The 15,324-nt window shown below is 26.3% G+C and overlaps 5 protein-coding genes and 1 long non-coding RNA gene across 12 annotated transcripts; 3 read left to right on the top strand and 3 right to left on the bottom strand.

Moving 5' to 3' along the window:
- Positions 1 to 100: 100 nt before the first annotated feature.
- LOC122577208 (sphingolipid delta(4)-desaturase DES1) lies at positions 101 to 4,215 on the bottom strand. Of its 4 annotated transcripts, XM_043748360.1 has the most exons (8): positions 2,654 to 2,741; positions 2,416 to 2,558; positions 2,207 to 2,288; positions 1,763 to 1,939; positions 1,247 to 1,386; positions 928 to 1,141; positions 652 to 863; positions 101 to 553 (listed from the first exon to the last, which is right to left on the bottom strand). In XM_043748360.1, the coding sequence occupies exons 3-8, from the start codon at positions 2,286 to 2,288 to the stop codon at positions 413 to 415; spliced, it is 966 nt and encodes a 321-aa protein (XP_043604295.1). In that variant the 5' UTR covers positions 2,416 to 2,558; positions 2,654 to 2,741; the 3' UTR covers positions 101 to 412. The 4 variants fall into 4 exon arrangements, with proteins under 4 accessions (XP_043604295.1, XP_043604293.1, XP_043604294.1 ...); XM_043748358.1 differs by lacking the exons at positions 2,416 to 2,558; positions 2,654 to 2,741 and adding an exon at positions 4,182 to 4,215; XM_043748359.1 differs by having other exon boundaries at positions 2,207 to 2,558; positions 2,654 to 2,738.
- On the top strand, positions 3,885 to 8,422 carry LOC122577206 (tyrosine-protein phosphatase corkscrew). 3 transcript variants are annotated; one of them, XM_043748353.1, is made up of 12 exons: positions 3,885 to 4,221; positions 4,770 to 4,892; positions 4,969 to 5,163; positions 5,317 to 5,479; positions 5,585 to 5,697; positions 5,774 to 6,042; positions 6,116 to 6,195; positions 6,281 to 6,463; positions 6,529 to 6,705; positions 6,793 to 7,009; positions 7,067 to 7,218; positions 7,306 to 8,422. In XM_043748353.1, exons 1-12 carry the CDS (start codon positions 4,208 to 4,210, stop codon positions 7,468 to 7,470), a joined length of 1,851 nt encoding a protein of 616 aa, XP_043604288.1. In that variant the 5' UTR covers positions 3,885 to 4,207; the 3' UTR covers positions 7,471 to 8,422. The 3 variants fall into 3 exon arrangements, with proteins under 3 accessions (XP_043604288.1, XP_043604289.1, XP_043604290.1); XM_043748354.1 differs by having other exon boundaries at positions 4,215 to 4,340; XM_043748355.1 differs by lacking the exon at positions 3,885 to 4,221 and adding an exon at positions 4,475 to 4,587.
- On the bottom strand, positions 6,707 to 10,262 carry LOC122577210. The gene is made up of 2 exons (XR_006320135.1): positions 10,126 to 10,262; positions 6,707 to 6,943 (listed from the first exon to the last, which is right to left on the bottom strand). It is a non-coding gene; the product is annotated as an uncharacterized LOC122577210 (long non-coding RNA).
- Positions 9,849 to 11,390, top strand: LOC122577207 (arginine-hydroxylase NDUFAF5, mitochondrial). Its single transcript, XM_043748357.1, has 3 exons — positions 9,849 to 10,721; positions 10,784 to 10,968; positions 11,044 to 11,390. Exons 1-3 carry the CDS (start codon positions 10,147 to 10,149, stop codon positions 11,328 to 11,330), a joined length of 1,047 nt encoding a protein of 348 aa, XP_043604292.1. The 5' UTR covers positions 9,849 to 10,146; the 3' UTR covers positions 11,331 to 11,390.
- Positions 11,391 to 11,491: 101 nt separating this feature from the next.
- Positions 11,492 to 12,473, bottom strand: LOC122577209 (ubiquitin-fold modifier-conjugating enzyme 1). Its single transcript, XM_043748362.1, has 4 exons — positions 12,228 to 12,473; positions 11,927 to 12,058; positions 11,669 to 11,836; positions 11,492 to 11,584 (listed from the first exon to the last, which is right to left on the bottom strand). The coding sequence occupies exons 1-4, from the start codon at positions 12,348 to 12,350 to the stop codon at positions 11,495 to 11,497; spliced, it is 513 nt and encodes a 170-aa protein (XP_043604297.1). The 5' UTR covers positions 12,351 to 12,473; the 3' UTR covers positions 11,492 to 11,494.
- Positions 12,474 to 13,351: 878 nt separating this feature from the next.
- Positions 13,352 to 15,013, top strand: LOC122577346 (SAP domain-containing ribonucleoprotein). Of its 2 annotated transcripts, none has more exons than XM_043748640.1 (7): positions 13,352 to 13,539; positions 13,804 to 13,897; positions 13,985 to 14,046; positions 14,118 to 14,351; positions 14,425 to 14,553; positions 14,629 to 14,700; positions 14,798 to 15,013. In XM_043748640.1, exons 1-7 carry the CDS (start codon positions 13,489 to 13,491, stop codon positions 14,897 to 14,899), a joined length of 744 nt encoding a protein of 247 aa, XP_043604575.1. In that variant the 5' UTR covers positions 13,352 to 13,488; the 3' UTR covers positions 14,900 to 15,013. The 2 variants fall into 2 exon arrangements, with proteins under 2 accessions (XP_043604575.1, XP_043604574.1); XM_043748639.1 differs by having other exon boundaries at positions 13,804 to 13,900.
- Positions 15,014 to 15,324: the final 311 nt, after the last annotated feature.

Here is a 15,324-nt window from a genome sequence, read left to right as displayed (position 1 = left end):
TTTCATTATGACTAGATTACAAAATTACGAAATTATATTTATATAGACATTTGCCTAAAAAAATATATGTAATATTCTTAATCATTTGTCACACATTCGGTATTCTTTATTACAACTTTATTATAGTTATTTACAGACATTGGGAAATAGAAAATCGTTCACAATTTAGCATCTTTTACTTACATAATTATATGATTTCATAAATATTTCAAAAATACAAAAAAGGCAAAAAATTTTATTGCCTCTTTAAAATGGATTGCTAATAGCATAGAATGAGTATGCTTTTTATTAATACTGAATATATGTATAAAACACAATAAATTAAAGAGAATTCTTGTTACTTTGTGCAATATTAAGCTTCAGATGCTAATCACAAGATTACTTATTAAAAAATTAAATAATTTTTAATTTTTTATGAAGTAAGTCCTTTATGTTTTCGCTTCATTCTTGCATATGGACCTATATCAGGATCCATAATGAAATCATATAGAACAGAAACCCAAGAGTTATGCTGTGGTAAGTTATCATAAAACTCAGAAGCAATTCGTTTTACCTAGAAAAAAGTAAAATATTTCTATAACACATACTTTTTATAGAAATAGATAGCCAATAATGTAAATGCTCTTTTTTGTTAAAATGGATTGCACTCACTTCTGGTAATCTCGAACCAGGAACAGCAGGAAAATCATGATGTTCGTTATGGTATCCAACATTAAATGTAATCCAATTTAGTGGGCCATAATAACTATAAGTTTCGAAACCCTTTCTATACATATAATGTTCTGATATAAAATGTCCAGCAACAGGGTGTAATCCCATTGCCATTGCTGATCCAGAAAGTAAATAGAGTAAGGCTTTTCCACCTATAATATAATATTTGTGTAATACTATACTAATGCGATATTATTATTATTACTAAACTCTTACCAAGAAAATACCATATCAAACTATCAAAAGTAAGTTGTATTACTAAATTTATATATTCCATTAATGTAGGTGCCATTGGATAAACAACAAGAGGTCTAAATGCATAAAAAAATGGCTGTAGACATAACCAACAGAATTTTCCAAATGTTGTGCAAAATAATTTTGCTTCTAGTAGTGTTGGTAAATCTGTATCTAATTTTTCATCACCTTGATACTGCAATTTATTTATTAATATGTATTATACATATCTATAATATTTATAATATTGTTTTATTCCATTTATATTTATATTTATAAAGTATATTTTATTTTTACTTACGCGGTGGTGTATAAGATGATATTTTTTAAAGCTGACTGATACTGGTATACCTATAGGTAAATTAGCAAAATATCCAAATAATCTATTAGCTCTGGGTCTAGCATGTCCAAAAGCAAGATTATGTGCTATTTCATGTATTGCTACAAATAAAATAACGAGATACTTAAATTATTTATTAATAATTAAATTTTATATTTAATATTGAATAAAAAAGTCATATAGATATATGTTTGAGAAAAATAATAAAATTGTATGATTTAATTATATCATAGCAATATAATAGATATCTATTAGATAAGAATTAATGAGTCATTTCTCTTAAAAAATAATTCTCTTGAATTACAGTCATAAAAGCTTTAATGAATGCTTTTATATATAAGAAAATTTCTTTTTTTTACTATAATATGTGTATAATTAGGTAATCTTTTTGTTTCATATAAACTTGGCAATAATCACAATATTTCAAGAGATGTTAAATATTTTACACAAACTAATTAAAAAACATTTTCTACCTACCTAACATAAGAGAATGATTAATTACACCTCCAAAACAATATGCTAGAAGTAACAACATTGGATAACTTAAATTTTTTACAAAATATATGGAGATAAACTGAGTTAAGACCATCCCTGTTACTACCCATTTAAACTTTGGGTCATATCCAAATAATTTTTTTATTTGTGGATATTTTTCTGAAAAGCAAGAAAAACATTTCAAAATATCTCATAAATAAAAGTATCCAGTATGTACTGTAAAAATTATCAATGTATAAAATTTAATTCACGGTGCATGAAAATATAACTACGTATTAATTGTATTTTGGAACGTTAATATCATTCAGTATTTGTTAATATTATTTATTATATTTCGTTAAACATTAACAAATCAAACTTTTATTTCAAAAGTAAATTAAAAAAGCTGATAAAATTTTAACCGTTTATAATAGATTGCATTCATACCTAAGATTATTTTACGTCGTGATGCATGAGGTTCTTCTGTGTAAACCCACTCAAAATCAGTTCTCGAAACGTGTTGACCCATCTTTACATTTAAAAAATGTTCAACTATTTTTATTAACTAAATATTTAGTAATTTGCAATCAAACAACATACGACAAATGTTAAATGTATGCTTTAAGATATATACAAAACATACGGATCTTTCATACCCGGCGTTATCGACAATCGACTGAGTTAATCACTTGAGTACTGATTACAGCGCAATCTATCAATGTAAGAAAACCAAACATGCAAGTGAAGTAAAAATTTATATTCAATGGAGTATACAAATTTTTACAGTTATCACAATAACCTGCAATAACGAGACATCATATAATAAGATTAAAGAATACATTTGTCAACGCTCAATAAAACATATACTTTAATATAAAAGATTGTTCATCGTACTATATAGTCTGTAACTTTGATTAAAAACCAATTTTCTTATTGTATTTTAAATTACTTTGCTCTTTTTATTACATTGTGAAGATAATTTTATATTGGTATTTCTTTCCTAAATTACATAATAGTTATGCTATATAATTATTTTTAAATGAGATAGGTATTATTATATATTTCTATCATATCTATTATTATATCTGTACAATTCTATCTATCTGTGAATCTATTCTTATAATAAATTATAGTTATTTATTAAATAACATATGTTTTATATTAATATTGTCTGAAATAATTAATCATTTTTATATAAAACTGTTAAAATTCGTATATGAAATACTAAGAATAATGTAATGTATATGAAATTAAATTTTTTATATTATTAGATTATTAATATATAACATATAGCGGTAGTACATAATTCCTTTTATAAATATAAAAAGTATTTACTAAATATACTGATGTTTAAAGTTAAGAATATCGTTATTGAATTTATATTGCCGTGTATGCCCTCTACTGAACACTGCGTAAACTAACTCGCGCCAATTTCAAATTGTAAGGTACCGTACTGGAGCAACGAACAGAGGAAATTTATCTAAGTAGATATCGATTAACTATCAAATTATTTATTAGTGATAATTATAATCACTCTTCAATTTGTATATTTGTCTAGTTAGTTATCATAAAAGTTATCATGGAAAAGAACATTGCCAGGACATAAATCCTCACTCTATTTTATGGTAAATTCCAATGGGAACATTCGTTATTGATATTAGCCAATAACAATTTTTCTTATTGGATCATAAACAAATTGCGTTTGTTAGGTAAAATTCCAAGACATAAATAGATTGAACAATGATAGAAAAGACAGAATTGTAAAGCTAATCGCGAAGTCCGAGCGCTATTCTAAAAACGTGAAAATCATAACAGATTAAAAATTTCTCAATCTGTAATTAGTTGGTTAAAATATAGTTATCTATTTGAAGCTTAATTCATTTAAGTTTGTGTTTTCTTCTGTGTTTTTTGTAAACCATTCGTTAATTATCAACTTTGTTTAATCCAAAACCCCTAAATATGTGCAGAGTGCTTTAGCACTTTACGGGCAACAATTCAAACTGAAATTCCCCAAGTCACACGACAATATCAAAAAATTAATTTAATAACTCGCATATTATCATACGTAGGGAATTATAAATTGATTCAGTTTCTTAACTTGCAATTATAAAAACATAATTTTAAAAAACAGTTAAACGACATATATTATTATTAAAAATAAAGTTATTTGTTTATAACATAAGGAATTTTATGAAATCGGCATTAAGGACAACCATTAGGTTTGCTTTGCAAGTGTCCATTCTAAATACTGCGGATCGATGGCAGAATCTTTTAGTGATTTCGGTATTTTTTTGTTTTTATGTGAAGTGAATATGTCAAAGATTGTAGCGATGTATAGTTAGCATTAAGATTAAGTTGAAACTAATTATAATTACATATTATAAGTGCGAACATCGATGAAGCGTTATGAATTATTAATTACCAGCTGGTCATAGTTGGAATCACGACATGGCATCTCGCAGGTGAGGCACGTTTTTATACTTGCATAAAAAATATATAATTATCATAATTCACGAACGATCTGTGAACAAGCCTACTTATTTTTCGGTGCTAACCGTAGATTAACTAAATAGATTCAGAGGTAAATTATGCGCTCCTAAATTAATTAACATCGTTGAATTTTTCATGTCCAAAAATGGATACAATAATTTCGTTTTATGTATACATTGATTACACATATTTATACTCTGTATAGTTATTTTGTATCCTATATTTTGTCATTACAAAATGAAACTTTTCAATTATTTACATACAGCGTGCTTAATCATATTATTGTAGCATCATTATTCGTTTATGTCAGCGTTATTAATAATAAATAATGAATAAAGGTTGAATATATTAGAATATATCTATAAAATATTAGATATAAAAAGAAATAATTTGAATAGATTATAGGTTTTTAAAATTAAATTAAACTTACAATATATTGTTTTGAAATAAAAATTCTGCTTATTATAATTTTTTGGAAAAAGGTTTTTATCCTACAGAAGCATAAACATTTTTATTGCAGATGGTTTCATCCGAACATATCGGGTTTAGAAGCAGAACGTTTATTAATGGAACGGGGTTATGATAGTTCATTTTTGGCACGTCCAAGTTCATCTAATCCTGGTGACTTTACATTATCTGTTAGGTATGTACATAATATATCACATAGATTATCTGTTTATATAGTTATAAGACATTTGATATCTTTATATTATCCTTAGACGGAATGGTGAAGTGACTCATATTAAAATACAAAATACAGGAGACTTTTACGATCTTTACGGTGGGGAAAAGTTTGCAACATTATCAGAACTTGTACAATTTTATATGGAAAATGGAGGACAACTGCGTGAAAAGAATGGAGAAATTATTGAATTGAAGTATCCTTTGAATTGTGCAGATCCAACAACTGAAAGGTATTTGTACAATAAAAACAGAATATATATATAATATCTTGCATAATAAACGTTACAGCAAAGTTTATTATGTATTGGAATATTTTCTTGTTATTGTTACTTCAAATGCACGCATATAGCATGGTATGTGTTAATAGTAAAATATGGGTAAAGGTGGTTCCATGGCCATTTATCAGCTAAAGAAGCAGAACGTTTAATGCTGGAGCGAGGTAAAAATGGATCTTTTCTGGTTCGTGAATCCCAAAGTAAACCTGGTGACTTTGTATTATCTGTTCGTACAGATGATCGTGTTACACACGTTATAATACGATCTCAGGTTAATTATATTTTGTATTTTTTACTGCATATCTTCATTATATTTAATATTTTTATAAATATCAAATCTTTGACATTTTATTATCTGTAATAATGTATATTGCAGGATAATAAATATGATGTTGGAGGAGGTGATAAGTTTGATAGCTTAAGTGATCTGATAGAACATTATAAACGCAATCCAATGGTTGAAACAAGTGGAAGTGTTGTCCATTTACGGTAATATAAAAACTAATTAATTTCTATATATGTGATAGAATATATATATTGTCATAATATATTTATTATTTTCTAGACAACCTTTCAATGCTACTCGTATAAATGCCAGTGGTATTGAAAGTAGAGTAAGACAGTTACATAAAGAAAATGGTTGTTCAAATGGATGGTTGTGGAATGGTGCCACAGGTAGCAATGAAGGCGGAGCAGGGCGTGGTAAAGGAAAAGCCGGGTTCTGGGAAGAATTTGAGTCGTTGCAACAGTTAGAATGTCGTCATTTATTTTCCAGGAAAGAAGGATTACGTTCTGAAAATCGAGCGAAGAATCGATATAAAAACATCTTACCATGTATGATCTTTTTATTTCTTTATTTTTTTAATTTAATTGTGTTTGTACATAAACTTTAATAACTTTTCTATAGTTGATCATACAAGAGTACGTTTGAAGGATGTTGATCCAAATATTCCTGGATCTGACTATATTAATGCTAACTATATTAGGGTAAATTTATTTAATATTTGTAGTATTTTATATAAATATTAAAATCTATTTTTATATGTGGATGCATATGTATATATATTTATAGAATGAAGAAGGAGATGGACAAGCTAGTGGAATTAATACGTGTGGTGATGGTGGTTCATTTAATAAATGTTATATTGCAACACAAGGTTGCCTTCTAAATACAATTCAAGATTTCTGGCATATGGTATATCAAGAAAATACACGAGTGATAGTTATGACGACTAAAGAAATGGAAAGAGGAAAGGTATGCTATTTAAAACTATTCATTCTTAATTGAAATTTTATTTTAAAAATATGTATATTTTTTAGAATAAATGTGCTCGATATTGGCCAGAGGAAGGTGAAGTTACCGAATATGGAGGTGAATGGAAAGTGCGTGCTTTATCTCGTACTTCAACAGCAGATTATACATTACGAGAATTCTTATTACATGGAAATAGACCCGGTTTGACAGAATCCAGACGGATTTACCATTATCATTTTCAAGTACCTGTTATAGCTATTATTATTTATGAAATGCTCACACATATTTAAAAAAAATAAATTGATATTAACATTATATTAACATTTTAGGCATGGCCTGATCATGGTGTTCCGTCAGATCCCGGATGCGTGTTAAACTTTCTTCACGATGTTAATGCGAGACAAGAATCAATTGCTGCTTCTCTTGCTTCAAGCGGTCAAACTGCATCATGTATAGGGCCAATTCTTGTACATTGTAGCGCTGGAATTGGTAGAACCGGGACATTTATTGTTATCGACATGATTCTTGATCAAATCAAGCGGCATGGTAATAAAATTTTTATTTCACTAATTGTTCAAAATTTTCTATATATTATATTTGTAGGATTGGATTGTGAAATTGATATTCAAAGAACAATTCAAAGAGTACGTTCACAAAGGTCAGGAATGGTTCAAACAGAAGCGCAATATAAGTTTGTTTATCTGGCTGTATTACATTATATTGAAACTGTATCTCAACGGATGCAAGCAGAGCAAGTAATTATAATTATTACGAAACTAATTGATTATATTTTCTCAGCTTCTATATATCAATTTATGTTGTATCTACTATTGTTTTTACAGAAATCTCTTCATTTAGGTCGAGAATATACTAATATCCGATATAAAAGCGAAACAAATACTACAACTATAGGCGATATACCGGTCCCCACATGTACTACAACAACTCTTTCAACGTCAACACATTTTACATTACCCACTCCTATTAATAGTTTGAGGCCAAAGTAATTAACATTAATGTCATCAAATAACGAGATTTTTAAAAAGCAAAGAAGAGGCTTTGTTACTCTTACCATATGTGGTTTTGAGCTTTCGATATTATCGTAACGTACTCTATAAAAGTTTAATTTTCAAATTAATTGATTATTCCAAATATTTTTCAAAATATGTGTCATCATAATGAATTTACGTACAATACATGTATTTAATTAGTGCGTATGCACATGAACGTAAATGATATGTAGAAATTATAATATCACCACTTTGCACTTGAATTGTTGATTACTTAAAAGTAATCGGCAGCATATTAGAACATTACATTAGAGAAAAATAATATTTTTTGCAACTTAATCGCAGTACTGAATTATAAAAAAACTTAGAATACAAAGTCTCAATAGTAATTATGTTAAGTGTAATCAAAGTATATAATTGCTTTTCATATTATTTCGCTATCTATATTTCATCAACTATTAATTAGATAACAGATTTATCTAGTTATAGTTATCATTTTTCATGCTACTTATCTTCTATAAAATATATTATCAAATCCTTTCTTAAAATTTCAATATTTCTTCGAATATACAACGAAAATTTGAACATTTTTCTAAGTTTCAGGTGTAGTATTATATATTGTGCCTCAAAACATATTAATAATTGTTTTTATTGTGATTATATAACTGTACAAATTATCTAGTAATATTTAGGACTGACTTTTTTATATAGAATTTTCTTTTTAATATTTTTTCAAAGATCATAAATGAGAAACCTTTATTCTTTATAAATTTTATCATATTACAAGGCAGAACGCGCATAGATGTGATACATTCAGTTTCATGTACAATAAATAATATGGCGATTCTTTTTTTCATACAATTCACATTTGTTACTTTTAATATTTCGATTGTACTTAATTATATCATAAATATTAGTATTGAACTTTATTCATCAAATTGTAAAAAAGTTTTATATTAAATATTAATATTAAAAAAGATGGAGATGATAAATATGAAAATCAAAGTTAAAATTTTTATACTTTAACACATATTCGTTAAAATTTTGTTCAATCATCTGCGCACAAATTTTATCATTTTTATCATTCTGACACGAATTTCATTATCTTCACTCTGAAAATTAGGTAGGACTATATAAGAAGTTTTGTTACAGCAAATTTACTATAATGCTTATAGTTTGTATGTATCTCCTAAAATTTTTATAAAAACATACATAACATATATATTAAATTATATGTGCTTCAATATTATTAATGCCTATTTTATATATTTTTTGTATTTGTTTCTAATACTTGAAATATATATGTTTGCATTAGAGCAGTGCTGGTGAAGTATGCATCTGAGTGAGTCCTGCCTTACAAATTGAGTCACAAATCTGATATTCTTAAAAGTATGTTGTTACATTATTCCAAAACCAAATTAATAATAACTACTTCATTAAATATATATTTAAAAAATTTCAGATCTGTACTAAATTCTTTTTACATATTTTATACAATTTCAAGATTTAAATATTGATTTGTTTATTTACAATAAAGTTTTATTTATCTAGTATGCCATAATTTCAATTATCTAGTATACCATAATTTCAAGTGTTATATTTGTTTATATTTATATAACAATAATATATAATCATTTTTATACTTATTTAAATAACAATAATTCTATAATTTGTTGGTATGTATATTTTCAAAAAGGAAACAGTTGTATTTTTTATTAATTTTTATCTTATTTAATGTACCTTGGTTTTGGAGAAATGTTATGTACTATACTTCTAAATATTATTGTATCTTATTGCTATTAAAGACATACTGTATGTGATACTAACTATGGCATTAAAGAGTTTATGTTATAAAATTCTGTATTTAAGGCATCATATAAATATTATATTAATATTGAATTGAAAAGATTCTAATAATTATGCATAGTTTAAATTGCAATGCAATAAATATCAGAGAGTTATGTTTAAATGTAAATAATTTGGGTTCTTATGAATAATAACAAACAAGTGTACATTATATAATGTTAAATAAACATATAATAAACTTACTATTAGGTATATAAAATGATGTTTAAATGTGAGAAAAGAAGAAACAAGAAACTACTACATTTAAAAAATTATTCTTTGTGAAACATGTTTTATTGCAGTTTAAAGGCTTTTTCATAGTAAAAATATAATGTAAGAATAAAATGTTGCCAAAAAAATAGATTTTAATTAATTCAAAAATATATTACGAATATAATATCTTTATAGTTTTTTTAATGTTAATATATTTTGGAATAAAATGGTAATTGTAATTAAATACAATTTCTTTTTTATTTCATTATTAATACAATACATAATCTAATACAGGAAGGAAATGTGAAATATTTTCAATCTGTTTATATCTTATAAAACTTGTAAGTTAAAATTATGTAGTAAAAATTTTACTAAGATTAGACTTAATAAAATTAGAACTACATAGATTACTACATAAATTAGAACTACATAGAATAGGTTATATTGTACAGGCTTGTACAACACATTAAAATCATCGAAAGCAAAAAAGTATGCTTATAAAATATTGTGAAAGCATATATGATATACGTATTATTACTGATAATATTTCAATAATATAATTTCAATAATAAATAATTCAGATAAAATACATACGAGAATTTTCAATGGTGAAAAATGCATGTTTTGCTCGAGCGGTGTTTGGCCCCATTTACATCTAATATTCGATGTATTCGTAACATAAGTTATAGTGCAATAAAATATGCGTTACCGACAGATAGTGTAATGTATATTTTTGATAGAAATACAAAGCTGCTACAGAGGGAACGTGCTGCACAATCTGTTGATGTAAAACTGTATGATTACATCAAAGATGAAGTAGGCTACAGACTTGCAGATAGAATATTTGACATAAAAAGAAATTTCAAAAAAGCACTTGATTTAGGATGTGGTCGTGGTTATGTATCAAAACACATTTTGGCAGAATGTGTGGAAGAATTAATCTTAGCTGATATGTCAACTAGCTTTGTACATCAAGCAGAAATCACTGAAGGAGTTAAAGTATCACGGATAGCTATAGATGAAGAAAATTTTTCAGTTGAACCAAATAGTTTAGATTTAGTAATAAGTTCATTAAGTCTGCACTGGATAAATGATTTACCAGGATGCTTCAGGAATATTAATAAAAGTTTAAAAAATGATGGAGTCTTTATAGGAGCTTTGTTTGGAGGAGAAACGTTGTTTGAATTAAGGTAATTTTAAGGATAAATTAAGCATATGTTAAATCTACAAGTTTAGATTTTTGTTTTTACAGGAGTTCCTTACAATTGGCAGAATTAGAAAGAGATGGTGGAATTTCAGCACATATTTCTCCATTTGCAGATATTAGAGATATTGGAGGTTTATTGACAAGAGCTAATTTTACTATGTTAACCATTGATGTGGATGAAATTGTTATTGGATATCCAAGCATGTTTGAATTAATGTGGGATTTAAAAGGTGATATTTAAAATCTTTATAATTCTTATTTGTATCTTACTTGAAGTTTGTTTAATTGTTTACATAATTTTACAGGAATGGCAGAGAATAATGCAATAAAGAACCGAAAATTACGTTTAAATAAAGACACTGTTCTTGCTGCTGCATCAATATATAAAGAACTATATGGAAAAATTAAAGAAGATGGTACTCCATATGTACCAGCAACATTTCAAGTAATTTATCTATTAGGTTGGAAGCCAGATCCATCACAACCAAAACCCTTAGAAAGAGGTAGTGGGGAGGTATCACTTAAAAATTTATATAAATTAGATGAAATTGTAAAAGAAACAAAAGATGTTAAAATAGACGAAGATAAATAATCATTGTACATAGTATATGAAGAACTGTAAATATTTGTATTAAATACAAAATTCAATGTATTTATTATAGAAATTTTTTTATAACTTATTAAAATAGATTAATCAGTAATTCATCTCATAATTAACATATTTTCATTTATATTATACAATATTTTGTTTTAAAGTTACGATTTATGTTCACCAATTTTATCTTTATGAGCTATAGCACCTTTTTCTATAAGATCAGGAATTTCAACTGCTAACCAAGGTCCAAGCTAAAAATATAAGAAATCTTTAAATATATGTAAGAACAAAATTGATGATTTGTAAAGACTTATTTATAAATAGAACAAACTTACTCCTAGTGCCATAGCATGTGCAATTCCAAATTTTGGTACGTTACGTGCCCATAAGGGTTTAAAATGATCTGTGAGACAAATCTTTCCACCTCTGTACATTTTTGCTGTTTTACCATCTAATTCTGGTAAAGCAATTTCAGGTGCTGTTATAGGGTATGTAACAGGTATCTGAATCAAAAATTATATTTTATCGGAAAATGAAAAAGTTTAGTGGAATTCATACATTTAATAAATATACAAAAAAGAAGAATTACTTACATCAAACTCAATTTCAAATTCATATTTTGAAAAATTATGTATATACCAACATTTGCCAAACCATTTTGTACCCTCTTTATTTGATTCCAGACGAAACCAATCATTGTCAGATTCTTTATTATTTCTCACATACTGAAAAACAAATAAGAAGTTCTTGAAATTAATACTAAGTACATTGGAAATTTATTATACTCAATTTGCATATTTAAGTACAATTAGTATAATAAAAACAATTCTAAGTTATCCTTTTTGGGACTCCAAATAACCATATGGTAAACTAAATATTAAATATAGAACATACTTTAATTAAAGCTTGGTATTCTTCTTTCAATCTCTGCACCCATAATTCTTTATCCCTAGGTCCAGCTTTTGTTTGTAATAATGGAATATTACTTAATGTCTTTTTTGTAGACTCATCTACCATCTTAATTATTATTACAACAACACAGGTCTATGGCTATGACTTCTATGTAGATATAGAAATGACAAATGTGTTATAATTCAAGCGTTGCATCTCTTTTACATTGTGTAGAAAGTGCGACAGTGCGACTAAGAGTAATCGATATATCGAAAAAATTCATATATAGAAAGACAGATAGGGATATTTGAAAAATTTAGTTATAAATAAACACATACGTTAGGGGAAGTTTAAAAAGTTATATCTTTTTCAAAGTAAATATTTTAATTTCATTACATATTACATTTATTTTTATTCATTAGAAGGAAAACTTGATAAATTGAGAGATAATATCTATTAGTGATCAGTAAATGTTAGTCACGCGGTTGCAACCCGTGGAGTGCTGAAGCACTCTACTCGCGTTACAATTTCAAACAATTCGAAAAACTAACTCGACATTTAAATGAAGAAATATACAGCGAGAAAGATTAACTTGAACAATAATTTCTATTTAAAACTAAATATTTATAATAAATTGGCTACTTTAACAAAGATTTGTGCTTTAATGAAATTTATTTAGACTCTAAACTCAGTGTGACCGCTTTAAAGGTGCAACGATTTTAACGATTCCCTTTCTTTCAAGTCACAGAGTGGTCCATTTATCTGCTCAGATTTACATGACAATCTACGATTTATTTTTTATCCAGTAAGACAAATTTTTATTAATTAATGCTAATAAACATTAATTTGATTGGAGTTTACAGTATTAGAAAACGAGCAATTTATGTCTTGGCAATGTTCCTTCTTATAGCAATGAAAGTAAATGCGAAATTTGAGAGTGATTGCAGTTGTTACTGATAAATAATTTTGACATTTAATTAATAAACTTGATTGTTTGACTAAACTGTTGTACAGTTAAATTCGCAGCGCTAGAAGTTACCCTATTATCATATAAGATATTCACACTAGAGGGGACCACAGAACTACACACTTCACAATATACTATTCATATTTGCAAAAATAGTGACATTAAAATTTTTCGTGTTGCATGCATTTCAATTTGATTTGCTCCCTGGGCTGTTGAAAGTATTGTATGATAAATTGTGTCATGTTAATCAGGATTCAAAAAGGAATATCAATTGAAAGAAAATAATACTGATGCACCATGGCTGATTCATCTTATGAGAAAGGACTTACAGAACTTTCAAAAATGAAGGTAATCCAAATATATCTTGCTGATACGTGTCTACACCCGGAAAGCTAACCTTAAAGTTAGGAGAAATTTTTTATGTAATGTAAAACAATCTTTTTTACATTAATTTCTGTTTAACTTGTATAATTGTTTTAGACAGATACAATTTCGCTTTATTAATATTTAAAAATTATAATATATTATATTTGTTGAATATAAAAAATTTATATACATCTTAAGATTATTAAAGGGAATTATATATAATTATACATAAATATTATTGAACAGGTTGCAGATCTAAAAATTGAGTTAAAACAAAGAGGACTACCTACTACTGGCAATAAGAATGAATTGGTTGAAAGGCTTCAATTAGCAATTCATGGTGGTATATGCTTTCGAATGACTTTTGAACTGTTTTGTTTTGTGAGAGCTACCTATTGATAAAATAATGTTTTCATTGAATGTTTAGATTCTGCACTATCTTTAGATGAGACTACAGAGGAAATTTTAGATGAAGACGCAGTTCTTGGTGTAATTAAAAAAATATGTTTTGTGTATTATTTGATTTTAATATGACATTAACAATATATCTGTTTAAATAGGATGAAGAAATAGAAGAGCTATCAAATAAGCCTGACTCACAAGAAGGTAGTGAAAAAAGAAAATTGTCTACTGAAAGTAATATAAGTGCTAAAAAAATAGTCCTAAATCGAAAACCAGTAATTGAAGAAATTAAGAATGAACAAACAGAAAAGATTGAAATTGATACAAAAACTATTGAGACTGCACCACCAGAAAAAAAGATAATTAAATTGTCAGAGCTTGGTATCAAAGAGGTAATATTTTACTATATCTTGCACAATTATAGAGATCAAATATAAAATGCTAATAAATTTATCTTATTAATAGAGATTAGAAATGAGAGCTAAGAAATTTGGATTACCATTATCAGAAGCTGCTAAGAAAGAAGCTAGATCTGCAAGATTCAGTATTAATAATCAAAATAATAAGTCAGCTGCATCTGTAAAAACACCTGTGGTATATATATTTACCCAACTATAAGAGTAATACTTTTGTTTGTTTTCTAATATTATCTATTGTGTGCATTTGCAGCATACAACTTATGAAGTTCTAAAGAAGCGAGCAGAAAGGTTTGGTACGTCTGTCTCTAGTTTAATGGAAAAGGTAATTATTTATGTTAATAAAAAGTTTATTATATTAAATGTAAGTACTAATTCTATTATATATTTTATAATTCTTTTATAATTGGATTTTATTTCAGGCTGAATTAGAAGCCAGAATAGAGAAAAGAAAAGTCAGATTTGGCGAAGTGAAACCTACAAATAAGAAAGTATTTTATAATAAAGTTAAAATTGTTAAATGATATTCAGTGTTATATACCAAATAGCAATTTAGATTGCAAGTTTTACATTAAGTTTTCTTACTTCTAATAAGACCATTGTATACAAAATAAAAACTCATTGTATTTGTTATAAAATGCATGACAAAAAGATTTTTTTCGAGTAATATTTTATTTTTTGTAAGAACTGTACGAAAATTACACACATGCACTTTATACTTATATTTCTTAAAATAATTATAAAAAGAACAAAATATATTTATATATATCATATACATAAATTGTGTATATATATATATATATATATATATATTTCAGGGCATTGTATGAAATAGAGATTATATGCAATGTTGCAATATTATTGTTTTCATTTTAAATGAAGGAATAATTGACATATTAAATTAGTATATAACACACATCTTGACTTTTGTATTAAAATAAATAATTAA

Source organism: Bombus pyrosoma, linkage group LG18 (genome assembly GCF_014825855.1).
Source record: "Bombus pyrosoma isolate SC7728 linkage group LG18, ASM1482585v1, whole genome shotgun sequence".
Taxonomy (NCBI): Eukaryota; Metazoa; Arthropoda; class Insecta; order Hymenoptera; family Apidae; genus Bombus; species Bombus pyrosoma.
This window is presented reverse-complemented; position numbering and strand designations above follow the sequence as displayed.